The sequence below is a fragment of the Phyllostomus hastatus genome, unplaced genomic scaffold (assembly GCF_019186645.2).
Source record: "Phyllostomus hastatus isolate PE091 unplaced genomic scaffold, TTU_PhHast_1.1 phas_contig_17, whole genome shotgun sequence".
NCBI classification, from domain to species: domain Eukaryota; kingdom Metazoa; phylum Chordata; class Mammalia; order Chiroptera; family Phyllostomidae; genus Phyllostomus; species Phyllostomus hastatus.
Window position 1 is genome coordinate 38,659,000 of NW_025333664.1, and position 24,893 is coordinate 38,683,892.

Here is a 24,893-nt window from a genome sequence, read left to right on the forward strand (position 1 = left end):
TTTGTCTCCTCCTTTTGTCAGCTTTCCTATGTTTATTTCTGTGTATTAGGTAGAACTGCTTTGACTCCCTATCTTTTTAGCGTGGCTTATTATAGAAAAGCACACCTGTTTGGATAATAGTGGCTTCTTTAAATCCTTGGTTGTTGGACTTCCACACAGCCTGATTCTCTGGAGTTTCTGGGTGATATTTGTTGTGTAGTCTAGTTGTAATTTTTGCCCTAGTTGTGCAAGGAGGCAAGTTGTGTTTACCTACACCTCCATCTTGACCAGAAGTCTAATCCTCATCTGGCAGCACCATTCTTCCAAAAAGGTCTGCAAAGCCTGCTTTTTAATTTAAGAAATATTATCTAGTATTCTTTATACATTTTTAAAATGCTCAGTTCTTCATTGTACATATAAGGATTTGTATCTCAGAGAGGTTAATTACTTTCTCAAAGTTACATGTACATACTTATCTAAAAGCCCAAATCCAAATTAGAATCTAGGCTACCTGACCTCAACCAGTGCTCTCTTTACTAATGTTAGCAGGGTTTGTCATCGCTGTTGCTTGACTGGCTGTCTTGTATGGGCAGCTTCTCCCTCCCCATGTTTTACCCCCGCTTGTGCCTTCCCCTACTCTAGCACCACTTGACATACTTACTTTAGATACTCAGATCTGTTTATTCTACTCTTTGGTATCCAGACCCAGAGTATAATCCCACCCAGTTGTCCCTTTTGTGTTAGGTTGAAAATCAGGCTTGGAACCCAATTCCTGCTAAGGTGCTAATGACTGATAAGGATAGTTTATTACCACTTTAGGGATGTTGGCATTTTAATAACTGTGCCCTGGATACTCAAGACAGTAGAGGGGTGTAGTGGTTAAAAATTGGGGTTCTGGGTCTGAATGCCTTTATGGCTTTGATATTACAGAGAGCTAATACTTATCTTGGTGGTTGAGAGGTTTGACTCAAAGCAAGACAAACCTTGGCTGTGGAGGGAGGGTGATGAAAAGTGCCCACCACACTGAGTACAGAGTCAGTGAATTACTATTTCTATAGCTGTTGAACATGTCTTCAACAACATCCAAAAAGATGACTCTCCACAGGTGGAATTTCAACTTTCATGAAGGTCATTCTTTATCATGCTTTTAAAATATGATCTTATAAATGTTACCTACCCTTCTTCCTTGCCAAAGGTGGCTATCCCTTGTCATTCACATGTATAGGGAAAACACCTCTAGGACTTAAGGAACATGTGAAATAGTTGTTAAGCTGTCTTTCTCCAGAACTTTTTGCATATTGGCAGTTACTCTTAAGTTTTCTCCAGGGTATTTGTTGAATTGTTCATTTTGAGTAGCTCCAACAAGGGGTGTAAACATGGGGTACCATTTATTCCAATATAAAGATTGAATTGTTCTATAGACAATTAGAATTGGATACATGTTTTGATGTAACCCCAACTTGAAGGAGAAGATAGTGGGTGGTTGTCATCTGGGCTCCATTTCCCACTGGCAGTTGCTGTGAATTGGAGGGTTGACCAAAAGAAAAAAAAAAAAGAAAGAAAAAAAGGAAAAAAAAGGAAATTCCTAAACAACCCCAGGAGGTAGGATCATTATTGCCTCCTATTATGGATGAGAAAATGGAAGCACAGAGTGGAAAGTAACTTGCCCAAGGTAACACTATCTATAAGCAATGGAGTCAGCATTATGTTCTTGTTTGGCAGGATAATGGTGACATTTGGAGGGTGTGGAATGTTTGGGGGCTCATGATTCCTCAGGTAGTTTTCATTGCTATTTTTCTCCTTAGGGTCCGAAAGATTTTAAACTTACGTGTGTTTGAGGACGAGAGTGGGAAGCACTGGTCGAAGAGTGTGATGGACAAACAGTACGAGGTGTTATGTGTCAGCCAGTTCACCCTCCAGTGTGTCCTCAAGGGCAACAAGCCTGACTTCCACCTGGCAATGCCCACGGAGCAGGCAGAGAATTTCTACAACAGCTTCCTGGAGCAGCTGCGCAAGGCATACAGGCCAGAGCTCATCAAAGGTAGGCAGGAGAGTCTTGGGGACATTACTGGATAGGGGAAAAAGAAGAATCTACAACTGCAAACTCTCCTTTTCAGGAAAGTTCATTGTTTATGCTTATTACTTATTTAAAACAACATAATGGCTGCTGCCACTGCTTGTTGCTGTACATGTCCTCTGAATGACCCAGACAACATTTACTCTCCTTCCTTCCTTCCTTCCTTCCTTCCTTCCTTCCTTCCTTCCTTCCTTCCTTCCTTCCTTCCTTCCTTCCTTCCTTCCTTTATTGTTATTGTTGTTCAGGTACAGTTGTCTCCATTTTCCCTCTACCACTCCCCCCGCCCCACCCATCCCCACTTCCCACCCTTGATCCTAACTCCCTTTCGCTTTGTCCATGGGGCTTTCATACATGTTCCTTGATGATCCTTCTCTTTCCCCCCATTATTCCCCTTCCCCCTTCCCTCTGATTACTGTCAGTTACTTCTTTATTTCAATGTCTCTGGTTATATTTTGCTTGCTTGTTTGTTTTGTTGATTAGGTTCCACTTATAGGTGAGATCATATGGTATTTGTCTTTCACTGCCTGGCTTATTTCACTTAGCATAATAGTCTCCAGTTCCATCCATTTGGACATGAAGGGTAGGAGCTCCTTTCTTTCTGCTGTATAGCATTCCATTGTGTAAATGTACCATAGTTTTTTTATCCACTCATTTACTGATGGTTACTTAGGTTGCTTCTAGCATTTGGCTGTTGTAAATTGTGCTGCTATGAACATTGGGGTGCATAGGTTCTTTTGAATTCAGGATTCTTAGGGTATAATCCCAGCAATGTAATTGCTGGGTCAAAAGGCAGTTCCATTTTTAGTTTTGTGAGGAAATTCCATACTGTTTTCTACAGTGGCTGCACCAGTCTGCATTCCCATCAACAATGTAATAGGGTTCCCTTTTATCCACAACTTCATGAGCACTTGTTTGTTGCATTGTTTATGATGGCCATTCTGACCGGTGTGAAGTGGTATCTCATTGTGATTTTAATTTTCATTTCTCTGATATCTAGTGATGCTGAGTCTCCTTTCATATGTCTCTTGGCCCTCTGTATGTCCTTGGAGAAGTATCTGTTCAGGTACTTTGACATTTATTGATTGGGTTGTTTGTCTTCCTGGAATGGAGTTGTGTGAGTTCTTTATATATTTTGGAAATCAAATTTTTATCTGATATGTCATTGGCAAATATGTTTTCCCATACAGTTGGTTCCCTTTTCATTTTCCTGATGTTTTCTGTAGCCATGCAGAAGCTTTTTATTTTGATATAGTCCCATTTGTTTATTCTTTCCTTTATGTCCCTTGGTCTCAAGGACATATTGGTGAAAATATTGCTGCATGGAATGTCTGAGATTTTTCTGCCTATTTTCTCCTCTAGGACTTTTATGGCATTGCAACTTAATATTTAAGTCTTTTATTCATCTTGAGTTTATTTTTGTGTAAGGTGTAAGCTGGTGGTATTGGTGCATTTTTTTTTGCATGTAGCTGTCCAGATCTCCCAATACCATTTGTTGAGAGGCTATTTTTACTCCATTTTATGCTTCTTTCCACTTTGTTGAATATTAATTGACCATAGAGACTTGGGTTTATTTCTGGGCTCTCTGTTCTGCTCCATTGGTCTGTGTCTCTTCGTATGCCAGTACCGGCCTGTTTTGAATACAATAGCCTTGTAATATAATTTGATATCAGGTATTGTGATCCTTCTTTGTTCTTCTTTCTCATAATTGCTGCAGCTGTTCCTGGTAGTTGATGGTTCCATGTAACTTTTTGAAATGTTGGTTGAAATATGTCATTGGCATTTTAATAAAGATTGCTTTGAATCTAAAAATTTCTTTGGGTAAAGAAGCTGGACCCAAGGAGGAAAACACAAAGGCACATCATAATTACATTCCCCAAGATGAAAGGTAAGGAGAGAATCTTAAAAGCAGCAAGAGAAAAGGAGACAGTTACCTACAAAGGAATCTCCTTAAGACTGTCATCTGACTTTTCAAAAGAAACCTTGCAGGCAGGAAGGGGCTAGAAAGAAGTATTCAAAGTCATGAAAGGCAAGCACCTACATCCAAGAATACTCTATCCAGCAAAGCTATCATTTAGAATGGAAGGGCAGATAAAGTGTTTCCTAGATAAGGTCAAGTTAAAGGAGTTCATCATCACCAAGCCCTTATTATATGAAATGTTAAAGGGATTTATTTATCTAAGAAAAAGAAGATAAAAATATGAAAAGTAAAATGACAGAAAACTCACAATTATTAATGACCACACCTAAAACAAAAACAAAAACAAACTAAGCAAACAACTAGAACAGGAACAGAAGCACAGAAATGGAGATCACATGGAAGGTTATCAACAGGGGAGTGGGAGGAGGAGAGAGGGGGGAAAGTACAGAGAATAAGTAGCATTGATGGTAGGTAGAAAATAGATGGGGAGGGCAAGAATAGTATGGGAAATGTAGAAGCTAAGGAACCTATAAATATGACACATGGCCATGAACTAAAGGAGGAGAATGTGGGTGGGAGGGGGTGCAGGGTAGAGGGGAGTGAAGGGGGAAAATTGGACAACTGTAATAACATAATCTGTAAAATATATTAAAAAATTTCTTTGGGTAGTGTGGACATTTTAATGATGTTAATTCTTTCTATTCATGAAGATGGTATATGCTTCCATTTATTCTTGTCTTCCTTCATTTCTGTTTTCAGTGTTGTGTAGTTTCTGAGTATAGGTCTTTTACCTCCTTGGTAAGATTTATTCCTAGGTACTTCATTTTTCTTGTTGCTATAGCAAGTGGGATTTTTTCCCTAATTCCTGTTTCTGATATTTCAGTTTTGGTGTGCAAAAATGCTTTTCAATTTCTGAATATTAACTTTGTATCCTGTTATTTTGCCAAATTCACTTAATAGGTTGAATACTTTTTTTGTGGCACCTATAGGATTTTGTATATACACAATCATGTCATCTGCAAACAGTGGCAGTTTTGTTTCCTCCTTTCCAATTTGGAAGCCTTTTATTTCTTTTTCTTGTCTGATTGCTGTGGCTAGTACTTCCAAAAGTGTATGAATAGAAGTGGTGAAAGCGGGCACCCTTGTTTTTTCATGAGCTTGGTGGGAAAGCTTTTAGTTTTTGCGTATTGAATATTATGTTAGCTGTAGGTTTCTTGTATATGGCCTTTATTATGTTGAAGTATGCTCCCTCTACTCCTACTTTGCTGAATGTTTTACCATAAATGGGTGCTGTACCTTATTAAATGATTTCTCTGCATCTATTGATATAACCATGTGATTTTTGTCTTTCCTTTTGTTTTGTGATGTTTTACATTGATTGATTTGAGAATATTGTACCATCCTTGTGTCTCTAGGTTAAATCCTACTTGATCATGCTATATGATCTTTTTAATGTATTGCTGGGTGTGGTTTGCCTATATTTTGTTGAGTATTTTAACATCTGTGTTCATGAGCCATGTTGGCCTGTAGTTTTCTCTCTTTGTTGTGTCTTTGTCTGGTTTTGGGATTAGGATGATGCTTGCTTCATAAAAAGAGTTTGGATGCAAGAATGTTTTAGAAAAGTGATAAGTGAATATGAGATGTCTATAGTAAAGAAAATGATTTTGAGGAAATGGGGGAAACAAACTAATAAGAGTAAGGAGTAAAGCTCAGGCTGAAAGAGGGGAGAAAAGAAAGAAGAAAAAAGAGAGAGAGAAAACAATGAGATAAAATTCCTTACTGAAGTCTTCAAGGGAAGGTGGAATGTAGTAAGACAGCAGAAGAGTATTCTAGAGTATGGGATTTAAAGTACTAACAAGTAGTGAACAAATAGGAGATCCTTTGGAGAAATACAACTATAACCATGATATTTCATTCAACTGGCCACTTTGTATAAAAGATAAAAAAGAGATACGATTCTTAGAAGGGAAAAAGAATGTGAGCTGACTTTAGTAAGCACAGTGCTTACATGAGGTTAGATGGAGGAGAAATAGTGAGAGTAAGGGATAGAAACTTGGTGTAGTGTGGGAGAAAATAAAGTTAACCACAGCAGTAGTAAAGTTCAGGAAGATGGTGAAATGAATTAAGACCAGGGAGGGTGCTGTGTGGGATTTGTAATAACAATAGTATGATAAGAAATATGTAATCTGTGTAAAAAGAATAAAAAGTAAAAGACTAAGTAAGAGTAGTGTGTTATTGGAATATGAGTGAAGTGAAAGAAAAAACTTAAAATGCAATATGAAAGGGAGAATAAAGAAAACAAATCAAACAAACAAAAGAAAACAAAAAACACTAATTAAATGGGAAGAGGAGAAATAAAAAAAAACATGCAAGTCCTGAAGGATAGCAAAGTGAAATTTGTCTCAGCTCTTGTTTGCCTTCTGACTTCTTTCTGGATTGCTCTGATTTTCTTACAGCTCCAGGTTTTCTTGTCTTACTCTTGGAAGAAAAAAAAAAGCCTCCTGCTGACTGTAAACCTGCCAAGGGGGGTTTGCAGGTCTTCCCAGATCCTGCAGGCTAGTGGGACTGGGCTCTCTTTTTTCTTTTCCTGTGGTTCTGAGAGGATGGGGTTCAATCTGGGCTAGAATAATCACAGATGCCCAGTTTTCCAGCCCATGCCAGGTTTTGCAACCCTTTGGTCAGTCAGTGAGGTGCACCGAGTGGGAGCAAATTGCGCCCCCACTCCTCCCTCTTTGCTGGCCTTTCAAACAGAAAGAAACAAGTGAGATTAATTTTAAAACTGTATTTTATTTAGCCTAATGTATCTAAAATATTATGGTTTCATCCTGTAATTAATATAAAAGGTTACTGAGATTATTTATATATATTTGGGTTTTTTTTGTACTAAAGTCTTCTAAATGGTGTGTAGTTTATACTTATAGCAAATCTGAATTTGGACCAGTGACATTTCAAGTGCCCAATAGCTGTGAGTAGCCAATAGCTGTGCTATAGACATGTAGGTTTAAGTCTTTGTTTATTACCTGCATATTGTTAAGAATGCCAACCTAGTTTGACTACCAAGATTTAGTCTAGAAAGTACCTTGGAATAGTGGCCCTGGGATGTGGGAGAATTATGAACCTTTTTAAGATGGCAATTCACTTCAAGTCTGTTTTCATGGGGTTAAAATGCATTTAACCCCATATTGGTTATTTAACCCCATAACCATATTGTTTTGCCTTTTCTTCAAAGTCATTAGAAAAAAATATTTAGCATTCTTTGGTAATGTACTTCAATAAGAGACCTTTCTAAGTAGAATATCTCCTTCTTCTCTTGCTGCCATCATACCCCTTTGTAGACATTTAGTAGTTGTTACTAGTTAACTCTGTAGTATTTTCTATTACTGTTTCTGGATTAAACAAATCTAGATTTCTTATGTATTCAACCTGTTTTCAACTTTAAATAATAAAAGTTGTTACTTGATTTTGAAGCTCTGTAGCAAAGTCCCACATTGAAGATTGTCAACTCATCAAATTTGCTCATGTTCAGAAGAGTGATATTTCTACCCCCTTTGGAATTTCCTCTTATTTTAATTCACTTACTTGTGTCAAGTGTCCATTTGCCATAAAGACAAATGGATTCTATGTGATCAGGACACTCTTGCCTTAAATCAAATTCCAATCTTTACTTGAGCCCTGGTAGAACAGAATATATTTACCTTTTCTGGAAATAACCATTCACAAGTCCAGTCATGGATGTCTCCAGTATTTTTTTCCTCACCCTACGTTCTCTGGGATCCTCCCACATGGCTTTGTTGCAAACATGTTTCTCCCTGGAATTAGTAGTTAAGGCAAATTCTCTGAATAATTATTTTTCTTTGCTGAGCCAAGGATTAAATGCCACTAACATTGTCATCTCTGATATTTGTAGAATCCTCCCATTTCTGAGTAATGTCAGATGTATGTTAGAGAAACCACTTAAATCCCTTGAAAGGGTGAGCACAAGCAATAGTGTAAAAGCATAAGTGAAGGCACTTTGTTTTTTACTAAAAAAATTAAAATTCTCACCCATGTATATTTTATTATTGATTTTAGAGAGAGAGGAAGGGGGAGACAGACAGACAGACAGAAACATTGGTGTGAGAAACATGTATCTGTTGCCTCCTGTGTACATCCTGACCAGGGATCAAACCTGCAGCCCAGGTATGTGCCCTGACTGGGAATCAAACCTGCAGCCTTTTGGTATACGTGAGATGACACTCCCAACTATCTAAGCCACATGGCCAGGGCAAGTGAAGTTACTTTAAATGGGAAAACACTGATGATTGTTAAGGAATGCTCCAGTAAAAACAAAACAACATTCATCTAAGTTCTTAAAGTGGAGTGTTGTATGTATTATTAGGTGCTGTATGTTCCTAAAAATGCCTTTTACTTCTTGAAATGATGTGTATGAAGTGCCTGAAACAATGTATTGTAGACAATACAGTTTTATAATGGACCAGAATTTAAGCTCATGGGATGTGATACATCCAATCATTTTGATGAAAAATTGACTTGAATTATGCAGAGAATTTTAATTAAAAATTTTCCAAATCCTTTGGACTTTCAGAATCACTACAATGCTAACAACAATGTATCTTTTGCTCTGTGGTCTTGAGGGGAACTAAATATATAGCAAGGATGTCCAACCTTTTGGCGTCCCTGGGCCACAATGGAAGAAGCGTTGTCTTGGGCCACACATTAAGTACATTTTGACACGTAATCACAAAAAATCTCATAATGTTTTAAGTAAGTTTACCGTCTTGTGTTGGGCTGCATTCATAGCCACCCTGAGTTGCATGTGGCCCACCGGCCATAGGTTGGACACCCCCGTAACATGTTTACACGCTTGCTGTCTTTTAGTTAATTTTGAGATGTTGGTTTCTATCTCCAATATGGAAAGCTCTCTGTTAGTTGCAGGGATGTTGTAACATAAACTGCTGAATATCTTTTTATTTTATTTTATTTTTCAATTACAGTTTGCCTTCAGCACTATTTTATGTTAGTTTCAGGTATACAGCACAGCAGATAGATATTCATATAGGTTATAAATGCTTCTTCTGATAATTCAGATGCCCACCTGTCACCATAGATAGTTATCATAATATTGTTGACTATATTTTCTATGCTTGGCCTTACGTGCTTGTGCCTGTTTTATAACTACCAACTAGTTCTTAATCCCATTACCTTTTCTCACCCTGCCCCCCAACATCCCTCCCCTCTGGCATCCATCAGTCTGTTCTTTGTATTTATAAGTCTGTATCTATAAGTCTGCTTCTGTTTTATTTGTTCATTTATTTTTTTTCTTTAGATTCTATATATAAGTGATATCATATTATACTTGTCTTTCACTGTCTGGCTTATCTCACTTAGCATTAATACCCTCTAGGTAGAACCATGTTGTGGCAAATGATAAGATTTCATTCTTTTTTAAGACTGAATAGTATTGCATTGTATATATACACCACTGCTTTTTTTTTAAGATTTATTTATTTATTTATTTATTTTTTAGAGAGGGAAGAGAGGGAGAAAGAGAGAGAGAGAGAAACATCAATGTGTGGTTGCTGGGGGCCATAGCCTGCAACCCAGGCATGTGCCCTGACTGGGAATTGAATCTGTGACACTTTGGTTTGCAGCTCGTGCTCAATCCACTGAGTTACGCCAGCCAGGGCCACCACTGCTTTTTTTATCCACTCATCTATTGATGGACAGTCAAGTTGCTTCCATGTGTTGACTCTTTGTTTAATTAGATTGAGTATTTGTTTTACTTCCTTTCTCTGCAATGACTAAAACTTCATTTTAAATTTATATTTAATTTGTTTCTTTTACTGTTGAGGATTAAATAGAGGGAAGATTGTTCTCCCCTTTATTCCTTCCCTCTGTTTCTTTGTTTCCCCAATCAGTGCCCATGTGCTTTCAGGCATTTCTTGAGCTTGCCGCAGCTCTTCTGTATAGACCCAGCCATGGCTCATGTGCTGGACAGCAGCCTCTTCTGATCTTGGTTTCCGGCCTGCTTGCTGATGGTACCACAAGCAGTTTCCCTGGGTTCCATATGGAATGAGAACCCTGGAAGGCAAGCTAGTTATGGTTTGGTCTTCACATACTTTTAAAATAGTAATAATAATTGAAAAGTATGTCAAAGTACATCTGTTGGGGGTTTATTGTGTGCCAGGCCCTGTGCAAGAGTAAGCACTTTCCAATCTTTATCTAATTAAATCCTCACAGAACCATTCATGTGGGCATTAGGGTTACTCCCATTCTGCAGATGAGGAAACTGAGGTGCAAAAAGGAATCCTGTGGAAGGTCGCTCAACACATAAGTGGGAGAGCCTGGAATGGAACGAGCAGGCATCTCTTGGTCCTGAGCTTCACTGACATACTTGCTTTAGTGTAAAATCCACATTCTCTTGACTCGTTGGCCTGTCATTATCCTTCTGAATTCAGCATGTCTATTGGAACTTTCCTGCCTTCTCTGCCAGGCTCAGGGAAATCAGTGGACAAGGTTTTTGGACCTCAACTAGGTCTAGTAAGAGGGAAGAAGTATAGTCTAAGGCCAGGTGGTCCTTTATCTCAGAGCAATGATGTTAATCTAGGATTTTAGTCTTGTTTCTTTTGGGAGGATATTATTTGCTACATTCAAGTCCAGTTTTGTATATTCTGTATTTATAAGATACTTGTTATATGCTGACCTTTGTACTAGGCTCTTGGTATATAATACTGAGCAGGAGAGATGCTCTCCCTGCTATAAAGCTCACAGTACGGTGGGGAAGAGAGAGAATGGGCAAACACAGTTGTTTTGTTCTAGCAAGAAATGTTCCTGAAGAACCTCACATTCTGCAAAACCACCAGGAAAACCATTAGGGCCCATGGGCAAACAACTAAAGATCTATGACTGGGCCAAAAGGGAGTAGGCACTTGTTTTTCACTTTCATAAAATATAGTCAAAGGCCTTCTGCTGCCAGGGCTGAGGACTATTCTTTTTTCTGCTGAAGCTGGTCTTTTATTCCTGTTGTTCTGAATGTCCTTTCCTAAGAAAACCTAATTCTTACCCCATGCAGCCTCTGTGGTATACATATAATCCCTTACCAGTTGTGTACAAACAAATTCTCATTACAGATGTTGGGCCAGAACCTCCCATAATTACCAGTGTGATGTATGCTTTGAGTAAGTGTTTAGGGATAAATAAGAGGGGTCAGTCCTAAGGTAGTGATGGCTGATGTGGTTGGGCTTGTTTCTGTCTGTTCTGTATTTGGGTCATATGTTGGACCTTCTCGATTCATCACACTAATACCCATATGGAAAGTTGCTAATATTTATGATGTATTTGGGTCTGTACTCTCACTTCTCGTTAATAGACATTGTAGCTACTTGACAGATACCTACAGTTCTATGATCACTATTAAGACACAACATTCCCAACATTCCCCCATATATGTGCTGCCTGTTTTAGTTATCTCCTTTCCCCCTCTAGCCCTAGGCAACTACCCATCTGTTTTCTGTTTCTATAATTTGTTGCACGCTTTTGGATGAAGGGTAGAGCTGGGATTTTCAGGGTGGTCAGTTACCCTTCTGAAGGGTAAACTGTGTAGCAACAGATTCTTTTGGGTGCCCACCCATAAAAATTTTTATGCTGGTGAAAATGGGTCAAAAATGAACATTCAGTATGTATGCAGTTTGAAGGGAGTAATCTCAGACCTTTCTGGGTAGGAGGGCACTTGGTTGGGCACTTAGGCAGTCAGAAGCAGAACAGTTTAGGGGTGTGCGTGAGCCAGTTCCCAGTGGAGCAGAGACCATCAGAGTTGGGAGCATTGTGTCCATGTTGGGAGTCTCCAGAGTAACTGTGGGGCCTGTGCTGGGTCACAGAGTTCAAGGGTCAGAATTGGGGTGGATCCATAGTGAGGGAAGTAGTTGATTACTACAGAAGAAACTGAAGCTTCTGAAATGGGTAGAATGCTTTTGGGTACAAGAAACAGCCCCATGTGATGTGTTTATTGCTTATGATTGAAACACACAGTTGCAGTGAATTCAGATTCAGCCCGAGCTAGAGACTCCCTGTCATCACTGCTCTAACTGTCTCCCTGGAATTCCCTGAGCTGTGTTTTCCTCTGCGTGTGTAAGTTTTGTCTTCAGACTGGCCTTCTTCAGGATGGAAACTGTGGTTACCCTCTTCACAATTCACCATCCCAAACAAGCCTCTGTCTCTGCATTCTAAGCAGAAGTCCTGAAGGTCACTTTGATTGGACTAGCATGGGTGATATGTCCATCACTGAACCTATGTGGGATTGACTACGTGGCTCAGCTTAGGTCACAGGTCTGCCCTTGAAACTATATGGGGCTTATGTTACCTTCATGGAGTGTGGAGTCAGCCTCCTGGGTACCACCTAAAGCCACAAGGGGAGTCTAAGTCTTCGGGGTGTTGGGGAGGATGAGATAAATGCATGCTGGAAGGGCTACCAGAAAGTGCCACTCTGTGACCTTGACTTACTTTATTAGTGGGCCACTGGGAGGTGGGCGAACACCGTAGGCAGTCCTGGGATAGAGACAGGGAGGGGACTGTTATGGATGTGTGTAATTAATGAGGGTATCACCTTTACTTGTGTCTCTTGTCTACAGATGGGAGGGAGGGGAAAGAGGCATAATTAGCCTGAATGACACACTGGGGCCTGTTCTGCCCCAGTTAGCCTTGACTTTACTATTTTAAACTAAGCACACCTACTACATTCCCATGACCAGAAACTTCAGCACCCATGGGCTGTTTGGGTGCAGTCTGTTGGGAATCCTTTGCCTTTGTGCCTGCTCTTGCATCCCTTCCTACTCTAGTCCTGTTCTGCCAGACCCCAATCCTTTTGCTTTGTTGGGGCATCTCTTTGTGAGAACTTGCCTCCCTTGTCTTATGCTCTGGTTGTTTATTGCTGCATAACGTACTATCCCAGAACTTAGTGGCTTAAAAATAACTATTGTGTTTTCCTCACAATTTTGTGGGTCAGAAAATGAGGAAGGGCTCATCTCTGATCCATGCGGTGTTGGCTGGGCCAGGGGATGTTCTTCTAGATTGGCCTTTGTGCATCTTGTTTCTCCCCTCTCATCTTACTCTCCCTGGTCTCACATTGCTTAGGCTCCTCGCAGCTTGGTGGTCTCAGGGTGTGAGACTTCTAACATGGTGGCTGGCTTCTCCCAAAGTGAGCATTCCAAGAGCAGGTTTTATGAGAGTTAGGAAATAGAAGTGTAAACCCCTGGGCTGGGCCTGGAAAGTGGTGTGGCATCACTTCTGCCATAGGCCATTGGTCAGGACGGCCTAACTACCCACCCAGATTCAAAGGGATGGATGTAGATCTACCTTGCAATGAAAGATTGTCAGAGAACTTGTGGCCATCTTTAATTCTCTGCAGTTCATAATTCTGGTGCTCTCAAAGATTTTTTCTCATTCTCTGACTTGTCGTCAAATAATTGCTTTAGGGCAGCAATTTTTCAACCTTTTTCCATCTCATGGTGCACATAAACTAATTACTAAAATTCTATGGCCACCAAAAAGTATATCTTTTGCCAATCTGACAAAAAGTAAGTATAATTTTGATTTATTCACACTGGATGGCTGTTGTTTTGTTGGCTGTTGTCATTTTACATTTGACAATCTAAGGGAAAAGAGGTCAGTTCCCCTGTCTAAATAAGGAGGTATTATACATTTTAAAAATTCTTCTTTTTTTAAAGATTTTTAAATTATATTTAAAGAGAGGGGAAGGGAGGGAGAAAGAAAGGAAGAGAAACATCAATGTTTGGTTGCCTCTTATGCACCTCCTACTGTGTACCTGGCTTACAACCCAGGCATTTGTCCTGACTGGGAGTCGAACCACTGATTCTTTGGTTTGCAGGCTGGCACTCAATCCATGGAGCCACACTAGTTTTTAAATACTAGCCATGACTGTTTTAAAAATTGTTGCAGCACACCAGTGTGGCATTAAGCACCAGTTGAAAATCGCTGCTTTATGGGTAATAAAACCTAGTGTACAAGTTCATCGTTTTTTTCCCCTTTACTGAAGAATGAGCCAGAAGTTAAGGGTGTTTCATTGGATGCCCAGACTGAATGGGTTAAGGGAAGATGTGGCCCTTTGCAGCCCCCTCGGGATTGTCCATCTTTCAGAAAAATACTGAAAATTCTGTTCAGTGGGAGGCCTTAAATACTCTCAAAGTTTATTGGTGAACATGCATTGCTTTTATAGCTAGGGAAAAAAAAGTATAACAAAATGGAATAGTTGAAAAAAAGGATTTCAGCTGTCAAGTTTCTTGTTTCAACTCTGAGCTTTTTGTAGTGGACCCAGGAAGCATTCACTGGTTGGCTTTGTTCAGCAAATCATAAACAGCCATGGTATTAAAAAGAGCTGCTTCTGAATTCTCTTTGGGGTCTGACTTATCATGGGTGGCAAAGAGCTTAAGAAGGGTGGAAAGACATTTAAAGAGTGCAGCTGCTTTATGATTGTCTCAGCTCTGTTCACTTCGTGGGACATCCATTATGTCTAGGTCTTCTACAGGTTCACAATGCAAAGAGAAGGTGCCAGAAGGGGGAAGACAACATGTAGTTTTTGCTTCATGGTTAGTGTTTAATTTTTATGGATTTGTTTAATTTTCTACTCTTTTCACTACTTAAAACATTTTAGCAGCATGAATGACCTTTCAGTGGAAGCCTGTTTTATATGCTCTGGCAAGAGCTGTGGTTAATGTAAATTTAGGAAATCACAATATGGGATCACATCTGCATTGTCGATAAATGGCAAGGCTGGCAGACTGCTGCACAGACTGATGTTGTCATGCAGAAATCTGATGCAGATATGCGACCGATTTCAGCCCAATAAGTTAATATTTTATGTCCTGCCTTTTTTTCTTTTATTCTCTTCAGGAATTTGCTTACTGACTTCCTTATTTATTTCTGCATATCTCTTTTTGGTCTTACAGTTAAAGTACATCATCTCTGTGGCTACAATTTATACCTTTCCTTTGCCCAAATGGCAAACTCAATCAATTTTTGTTTTTAAATTCTAGCTTTGATTTGTGTAGTTGATTATTCAAGGTAAATCTAATTTTACCAGTTTTTCTTTCCTCACCTAAATAGCTGTCTATGGTCATCTTAGAAATAGTGTCAGTGTTATGTGGTGGTTCAATATTCTGAGGAAATGGCAGAGTGCTTAACTCATTGCATAATAGGTGCTCAGGTATGTTGTACAATGAATGCTCCAGGTCTGTGGAGATGAGGACAGGCTCATTTTGGTGGTTTTGCTGTTTCATCCATCCTGTTCTTGTCTATTCCTTCTTGTCTTCTGTCCTCATTCTTCTTCATCCCTTTTATCTCCTTGCTTGAGTTCCTCCTTCCATACTTCTGATTGTGAATAGCTGGGTCAGCTCTTTCTCCTTGCTCCACAGAGTCTATTATGACAATTCGATTTGAACAAAGAAAAGTAATTAAAAAGAAAGATACAGGCATAGGTGGAAATAAACTCCTTTCACTGTTGTCACAGTTAAGGACATAAAATGGCTCAAGATGAAAAGTCTCAATCTTTCGTGAGGGGAAACAGAAAGAGGTCAAACCCTTACTGTTTCAGGGTCTACAAATTCAGAAATATTGATAAATTTTAAGTACTACAAGGGGTGCCCTGTAGTACAGGCTTCCCTTACTAGCTGTGTGTTCTAGAAACCCATCTATATCAGTATACCAGCTGGCATTGTTGTGAGAGGCTGTGTTTGGCTTCAGTGAATTTTTTTGAAGATTCATTCAATGCCTTTGCCCATTTCATCATGGGTGATTTACTGGAGTGTCCGCCCACACCAGGCTGAGCGGTTTTTGACCAAAAATGGCATGACCCCTGGGCCCCACTCTCCCTATTCATCCGATCTCACCCTGGGCAACTTTTTTTTTGTCCCCCTGAATGAAAAAAGTCCTCAAAGGTACATGTTTTGCTGATATGGAAGAGAGAAAACAAAAACGGCAGAAGCACTAAAAGGTATCAAAATGAGAATTCAAAAACTGTTTTGAGCAGTGGAAAAAACATTTAGATAAGTGTATTGCATCAAATAGAGAATACTTTGAAGGTGACTGAAGTTTAAACATGTAAGAATAAATACACAATTTTTTCATAAATAAATTCCATTTTTTGGGTCCCCTATTGTATGAGTTTATGGACTCTCTGTTCTATATCATTGTTTATCCTTATGCCAACACTACACTGTTTTGATTATTGTAGCTTTGTATTAAGTTTTGAAATCAAGACATACCTTCCAACTTTGTTCTAATTAATTTTTGAATACATAATATGATTGGACATTAAAATTACATGAAAAGGTCTAACTTAGGAAGTCTTTCTCTCTCACTCTTGTTCCTGTACAATGTTTCCCTTACTCTTTATGAGTAATCACTTTCATTATTTTTCTAGTGTTTCTTTATGCAAATGTGAGCAAATATGAATACCATACTTTTTGGATTATAAAACGCACCCCTCCCAAATTTGGGAGGAATAATGGTTGTTAATGCTGTTGTTGAGTTCTGTTTACATTTACATTGGTAGAATATTATGTTATTTATGTTATTAAATATTTTACCACATTTTTTGCTTCAAAATTTTTTTCCTATTTTCCTCCTCTAAAACATAGGTGTGTCTTATGGTCTGAAAAATACAGTATATACACATATATTTGTATCTCTCTTTTTATACAAAAGTAGCATGTTTAACATCTTGCTTTTAAGGAAATGTCAGTGTGTCCTAGAGATTCTTTCCACATCAGTTAATAGAGGACTTCCTCATTTATCTTCTTTTTTTAGCAGCTATATAGTATTCTATGGCGAGATATACCCTAGCTTATTTAATCCATTTTGTGTTGTTTGATTCCTGGGCTGTCTTTAATTTTGGGCTCTTAAGAGTAACAGTAACACAATGAATAAGTTTGTACATATGCCACATCATATGCAAGCAGATATACCTATGGTATAAATTCTCGGAAGTGAGGTTGATGGTCCTATATAAGGCATTGCATGTTTTAGCAGTGTCTGAGACTGCCATATGTCTCATAGCTTTTATTCAACAGAGTGGTTTGATCTCCTAGTATTTTGCTCATCCTATAGGTGAAACAGCCTCTCATTGTAGTTCTTTTGCTTTTGTTTAAATGAACATGTTTACTTTGAAATAAGTATAGATTTACATGCAGTTGTAAAAAATAATGTGTAAAGATCTAATATGCCCCTTACCTGCTTCTCCCAATTTTAACATCTTACAGAATCAATACAGAACAGACAAGCAGTGCCGTCACCACAAGGAGCCCTCAGTGGCCCTTGTACAGCCACGGCCACTTCCTTCCTATCCCTGCCCCCTCCTTAACCCCTGGCAACTACTAATCTGTCCGTTTCCATAATTTTGTCATTTCAAGAATCATAGAACATTTAACCTTTGGGGATTGGCCTTTCTTTTTCTCAGTCTAATTCTCTGGAGATTCATCTAAGTTGCATGTATTAACACCTTGTTCCTTTCTAGTGTGAGTAGAATGCCATTATATATATGTACCACAGATTGTTTAACCATTCATCCATTGAAGGACATGTTTCCAGTTTTGGACTATCAAGAATAAAAATGCTATGAACATTGATGTACAGATATTTGTGTAAACGTAAGTTTTTTTCTCTGTGATAAATGCCCAAAAATGCACTTGCTGAGTTGTATGGTAGTTGCATGTTTCATTTTTTAAAATGTTTCATTGTTTATGCTGTTACAGTTGTATCATTTTTCCCCCCTTCCATCCTTCCCCCCACTTCCAAAGTCAAACCCCATACTGTTGTTGATGTCCATGGATCTTTCATGTATGTTCTTTGACTAATCCCTTCATCTTTCAGTCAGTTTCCACATTCCCCATCCCCTCTTATGTCTGTCAGTCTATTCCATGATTATATGCCTCTGATTCTATTTTTCTTATTAGTTTATTTTGTTCATTAGATTCCTCTTATGAGTGAGATCATATATTTGTCTTTCACTGACTGACTTATTTCACTTAGCATAATAGTCTCCAGTTCCATCCATGCTGTCACAAAAGGCAGGAATTCCTTCTTTTTTTCTGCTGCATATTATTCTGTTGTATAAATGTACCACAGTTTTCTTATCCACTCATCTAATAATGGGCACTTAGGCTGTTTCCAAGTCTTGGCTATTATAAACAGTGCTACTGTGAACATAGGGGTGCATACATTCTTTTGAATTGGTGTTTTGGGATTCTTAGGGTATATTCCCTGCAGTGGAATCACTGGGTCAAAAGGCAGTTCCATTTAATTTTTCAAGGAAACTCCATACAGTTTTCCACAGTGTCTGTACCAGTCTGCATTCCCACCATCAGTGTACTAGGGTTCCCTTTTTTCTACATTCTTGCCAGCACTTCGTGTTTGTTGATTTATTAATGGTAGCCATTTTGGCAGGTGTGAGTTGATATCTCATTGTGGTTTAATTTGCATCTCTCTCATGGCTAGTGATGTTGAGAATCTTTTCATATGTCTATGGGCCATCTTTATGTCCTTGGGGAAGTGTCCATTCAGGTCTTTTGCCCATTTTTTAATTGGGTTGTTTGATTTCCTAGTGATGAGTTGTATGAGTTTTCTATACATTTTGGTGATTAAACCCTTGTCTGATGTTATCATTGGCAAATGTGTTCTCCCATACAGGTAGTTTCATTTTGATGATGGTTTCTTTAGCCATGCAGAAACTTTTTAGTTTGATGTAGTTTCATTTGTTTATTTTTCCTTGATTTCCCTTGCCTTAGGAGATATATAAAAATATATTGCTACATGGGATATATGAAATTTTACTGCCTATGTTTGCTGCTAGGATTTTTCTGGTGTCATGACTTATATTTAAGTCTTTTATCCATTTTGAGTTTATTCTGGTGTGTGGTGTAAGTTGGTGGTCCAGTTTCATTTTTTTTTTTGCATGTACCTGTCCCAATCTCCCAACACCATTTATTGAAGAGCCTGTCTTTACTCCATTGTATACTTGTGCCCCCTTAGCAAATACTAACTGACCATAAAGACATGGATTTATTTCTAGGTTCTCTATTTTGTTCCATTGATCTGTGTGTCTGTTCTTATGCCAATACCAGACACTTTTGATTACATAGGCCTGTAATATAGTTTGATATCAGGTATTGTGATCCCTCCAACTTTGTTCTGTTTTATCAAGAACTTGGAGGTTATTCAGGCTCTTTTTTGGTTCCATATAAGTTTTTGGAATATTTGTTCTAAATCTATGAAAAATGCCCTTGGTATTTTAAAAGGAATTAGGCTGAATCTATGGATTGCTTTGGGCAGTATGGACATTTTAATTATATAATTCTTCTAATCCATGAACCGGGTATATGCTTTCATTTATTTTTATCTTTCTGAATTTCTTTCTTCAGTGTCCTATAGTTTTCTGATTATAGGTCTTTTACCTCCTTGGTTAAATTTATTCCTAGGTACTTTATTTTCTTTTGCTGTTGCTATAGTGAATGGAATTGTTTTTCTTAGTTTTTCTTTCTAATAGTTTGTTGTTGGTGTACAAAATGTCATTGATTAGGAAGATTGGCTTTGTATCCAGCTACTTTGCTGAATTCACTTATTAGGTTGCGTAGTTTTTTTGTGGAGTATATGGGTGTTCTATGCACACTGTTATGTCATCTGGGAATAATGATTGTTACTTCCTCCTTTCCAATTTGGTTGCTTTTTATTTCTTCTACTTGTCTGATTATGGTGGCTAGGACTTCCAGTGCAATATTGAATATTGAATAAGAGTTGTGAAAGTGGACACCCTTGTCTTGTTTCTGATCTTAAAGGAAGCATTTTTAGTTTTTGCCTATTGAATCTGATGTTGGCAGTAGGTTTTTATGTATGTGGCCTTTATTATGTTGAGGGATGCTCCCTCTGTTCCCATTTCACAGAGTATTTTTATCTTAATGGGTGCTGGTTTTTATCAAATGCTTTTTCTGCATCTATTGATATGATCATATGATTTTTGTCTTTCATTTTGTATACATGATGTATTGCGTTTCTTGATTTGTATTATACCATCCTTGCATCTCTGGAATAAATCACACTTGATCATGGTGTATGATCTTTTTAATGTGTTAGTGGATCCAGTTTGCTAGTATTTTGTTGAAGATTTTATCATTTATGTGCATCCGAGATATTGGCCTGTAATTTTCTTTCTTTGTCATGTCTTTTCCTGGTTTGGGTATTATAACACTGGTCTCATGAAAAGAGTTTGGGAGTCTTCCCTTGTCTAGAATTTTTTGGAATAATTTGAGGATAGATGTTAGTTCTTCTTTGGATGTTTGGTAAATTGCCTGTGAAGCCATCTGGCACAGGGCTTTTTGTGCTTTGAGTTCTTTGATTACTGCTTCCATTTCACTAAGTATTGGTTTAGTCAGGTTATCTGCTTCTTCCTGATTCAGTTTTGGAAGATTGTATGTTTTTAGAAATTCATCCATTTTCCCCCAGGTTGTCCAAATTCTTTTTTTAAAATATATTTTATTGATTATACTGTTAGAGTTGTCCCATTGGCCCCTCCTTTATTTCCATCTTCCCTACACCCCACCTCCCACCCACATTTTCCTCACCCTTAGTTCATGTCCACAGGTTGTACATATAAGTTCTTTGGTTTCTACATGTCTTACACTGTTCATAACCTCCCCCTGTCTATTTTCTACCTACCATTTATGCTTCTTATTCCTGGTACCTTTTCCTCCCCATTCACCCCCCCCTTCTCCTCCCTGCAAATAACCCTTTATGTGATGTCCATTTCTGTGATTCTGTTCCTGTTCTACTTGTTTGCTTAGTTGTTTTTTTTTTTTTTTAGGTTCAGTTGTTGATAGTTGTGAGTTTGTTGTCATTTTAGTGTTTCTATTTTTATCTTCTTTTTTTTAGATAAGTCCCTTTAACATTTCATAAAATAAGGGCTTGGTGATGATGAACTCCTTTAACTTGACCTTATCTGGGAAGCACTTTATCTGCCCTTCCATTCTAAATGAAAGCTTTGCTGGATAGAGCAATATTGGATGTAGGTCCTTGCCTTTCATGACTTCAAATACTTCTTTCCAGCCCCTTCTTGCCTGCAAGGTTTCTTTTGAGAAATCAGCTGATAGTCTTTTGGTAACTCCCTTGTAGGTAACTGTCTTCTTTTCTCTCACTGCTTTTCCTTATCTTTAATCTTGTGTGATGTAATGACGATGTGCCTTGGTGTGTGCTTCCTTGGGTCCAACTTCTTTGGGACTCTCTGAACTTCCTGGACTTCCTGGAAGTCTATTTCCTTCACCAGATTGGGGAAGTTCTCCTTCATTATTTGTTCAAATAAGTTTTCAATTTCTTCCTCTTCCTCTTCTCCTTCTGGCACTATTGTGACTCAGAGGTTTGATTGTTTAAAGTTGTCCTGGAGGTTCCTAAGCCTCTCCTCATTTTTTTGAATTCTTGTTTGTTCATTCTGTTCTGGTCGAATGTTTCTTTCTTCCTTTTGTTCCATATTCTTGATTTGAGTCTTGATTTCCTTCCCATCACTGTTGGTTCCCTATACATTTTCCTTTATTTCACTTTTCATAGACTTCACTTCTTTTTCCTCTATTTTGTGATCATACTCAACCATTTCTGTGAGTATCCTGATTACCAGTGTTTTGAACTGTGCATCTGATAGGTTGGCTATCTCTTTATCACTTAGTTGTAATTTTTTGGAGCTTTGATCTCTTCTTCCATTTGGGCCATTTTTTTTGTCTCACATGCCAGTTACAAAGTAAAGGGTGGAGCTTTAGATATTCACCAGGACAGGGCAACCCAAACTGCTGCGTTGTGGCACTCATGTGGAGGAGGGGTCCAATAGAGAACAATGCTGCTTGTTCAGCACTTTGCTGGCTTTCAGTACTTCTGCTACCCACAAGCAAATTGGGCCCTCTGGTGCTGATTCCCGGGTGGGTGAGTTTGCATTTGTTCTAGGACTCTGTGAGTCTCTCCAGTGAATTCTCCTGTGAGGCTGGGAGTTACTCCTGCCATCTCAACCCCCATAGGTTTTTTCAGTTATAGATTTTGAAGCTCTATTTCTACAGGCTGGAACCCTGGGTTGCATGGTCTGTCTCACTCCCCAGTTGTTCCTCCCAGTTTATCTGTATGCAAGTGTGGGACCGTCTACTTTGTCAGCTGTTGCATAGCCCACCGTGGTCCTCTAGCTTTCACCTTGCTGGGAGTCCTCTCTGCCTGGTTGCCCATCTCCGTCCCTCCTACTGGTCTGGATGAATGTTTCTTCTTTAAGTCTTTGGTTTTCAGACTTCCATACAGTTTGATTTTCTGGCAGTTCTGGTTGTTTTTGTTTTTAAATTTGTTTTTGTCCTTTTGATTGTGTGAAGAGGCACAGTGTATCTACCTGTGCCTCCATCTTGGCTGGAAGTTGAAATATCTTTTTCCATTTCTTTATATTAGGTCTGTGTGTGGTTTTCAATCTGAAGTGAGTCTCTTATAGACAGCATATGTAGAGGTCTTGTTTTGTTATCTATTGAACAACCGTATGTCTTTTGATTGGACCATTTAATTCATTTGCATTTGAGGTAAGTGTTGATAGATGTATATTTATTGACATTTTATTATTCATACTTTTTATCTTTTTTTTCTTCTACTTCTTAAAGAAGACCCTTTAACATTTCTTGTAATACTGGTTTGGTGGGGATGATGAACTCCTTTAGTTTGTTTTTTTTTTATTTATCTGGGAAGCTCTTTATCTGTCCCTCGTTTCTAAATGATAGCTTTGGTGGGTACAGTAGTCTTGATTGTAGGTTCCTACTTTTCATCACTTTGGATACTTTGTGTCAGTACCTTCTGGCCTCAGGGTTTAGTTGAGAAATCAGCTGATGGTCTTATGGGAGCTCCTCTGTAGATAACTAATTGCTTTTCTTTTGCTGCCTTTTCGATTCTCTGACTTTGACCTTTGGCATTTTAGTTACTATGTGTCTTGCTGTGCACCTCTTTGGGCTCCTGTTGTTTGGGACTCTCTATTTGTCCTGGACCTATGTGTCTTTTTCTTTCATCAAGTTAGGGAAGTTTTCAGCCATTATTTCATCCAATAGATTCTCAATTTCTTGCTCTCTCTTCTTTTTCTGGTACCCCTATCATGGGAATGTTGATACATTTGATGTTATCCCAGGGGTCCCTTAAACTATCCTAATTTAAATATTTTTTCTTTTTGCTACTCTGATTGAATGTTTTCTGCTCCCTTGTATTCCAATTCACTGATTCAATCCTCTGCTTCACTTAAACTGCTGTTGAGCCCTTCTGGTGTATTCTTCATTGCAGTTAGTGTGTCTTCATTTCTGACTAGTTTCTATGTCCTTTTATGCTATTGAAGTTCTCAGCAAGTTCCTTGAATATTCTTATAACCATTGTTTTGAACTATGTGTCTGGTTGTTTGCATGCCTCTATTTCACTAATTTTTTTTTTCTGGAGATTTCTCCTGTTTTTCATTTGGAACATGCCTCTTTCTCCCCATTTTGGCTGCCACTCTGTGTTTGTTTCTATGTTTGTCTCCTAGTTCTTGGTGGGGTGGTCTTATGTAGTAAGTGTCTTGTAGGGTTCAGTAGCATGGCTTCCCTGGTTGCCCAGGCCTGGTGCTCCACGTGTGCCCTTTGTGTGGGCTATGTGCACTCTCTTGTTGTAGTTGAGCCTTGATTGCTATTTGTAAGTCAGTGGGAGGGATAGATCCCCCAGGCTGATCAGCTAGGAGGATCAGCGGTGACTATAGTGGAGGAAATGCTATGCAGGGCTGACCCTGAGGGCAGAACTCATTTTCTATGGGGCTCTGGTGCCTACCTAATTCTCACCTTTAGTGTGTTTCTTGTGGAAGTTGGTTGGGTGGTATTTCAGTATAGTCTGAAGTTTGCCACTGGGTGTGCTGGCTCTGGGGCCTCCAAGAAGGTGCAGGCCAAGATCAGCCACTGCCACCTGTGCCCTGCCCAGGGCTACCTAGTATAAGCCATGGAGTATTCTGCACATAGCTACTACTTGTGCTGGGCTTGGATGTGCCCAGAGAGTCCATGCTGTGAACCAGGTCTGTCTGTCGCTAGTGCTGAGACTGGGGCCACCTATCAACAAGTATGTGGCACACTGAGCCCAGATGCTGCTATTTGGGGTGTGTGAACCTTTGAGAGAATTTAGGAAAGTTCAAAGCTTGATCCAAGACTGGCCATTTGTATGGGAAAGACACTGGAAGCAGTTTAGGTGGGCCTGTGAGTTGGGTAGGGCAGAGACTCAGAAAATCACCAGCACAGGGCAAACAGTGTTAGCTAGCTTGATAGAGATGCTGATATGGCATCCACATGTGCCTGCAGGGTTGGGGAGGGCTCAGCAAAGGAACAGTGGATTCTGTCAGTGCTTTTGTTTTTAAAGCTAATCTTTTAAAAAATTTATTGATGTTTTTAGAGAGAGAGAGGAAGAGGGGAAGGAGGAGATAGATAGATAGGTAGATAGATAGATAGATAGATAGATAGATTTATTATAAGTTTGATCCCTGACCAAGAATCAAACCCAAAGCTTGTCATGATCAGGACAATGTTCTAACTAATTGAGTTACATGGCCAGGGCCTCTGCCAGCACTTCTGTTTAGGAAAAAGCTGCCCCTCCAGCCCTTTCTGCAAAGTCAGACAATTCAGTCTCTCCCCATATGTCCCTGGTGACTTTTGAGCTGCTACTGATAATTTAAGAGGAATATTGGGGACTCCAGGAGCCCTCTGTCTCACTTACCCACAATCTCTGCTGGTTATTACAGCCTGAAGTTATGGGGACTTCTCTTCCCAGTACATGAACCCTGGGCCTGGAGTGGAACTGTGACTACTCCCTTCTTAGGGGGGACCTCTGCAGCTGAGATATCCCTCCTGATTTTTG

At 39.0% G+C, this 24,893-nt stretch overlaps 1 protein-coding gene across 4 annotated transcripts in view; it reads left to right on the forward strand.

Moving 5' to 3' along the window:
• DTD1 (D-aminoacyl-tRNA deacylase 1) overlaps positions 1–24,893 on the forward strand; it is a 311,404-nt gene that overhangs the window by 15,071 nt on the left and 271,440 nt on the right. For all 4 annotated transcript variants that reach the window (XM_045833208.1, XM_045833209.1, XM_045833211.1 and 1 more), the window contains exon 3: positions 1,785–2,020. In XM_045833208.1, coding sequence (XP_045689164.1) covers positions 1,785–2,020 — 236 coding nt within the window. The remainder of the gene's footprint in view (positions 1–1,784; positions 2,021–24,893) is intronic.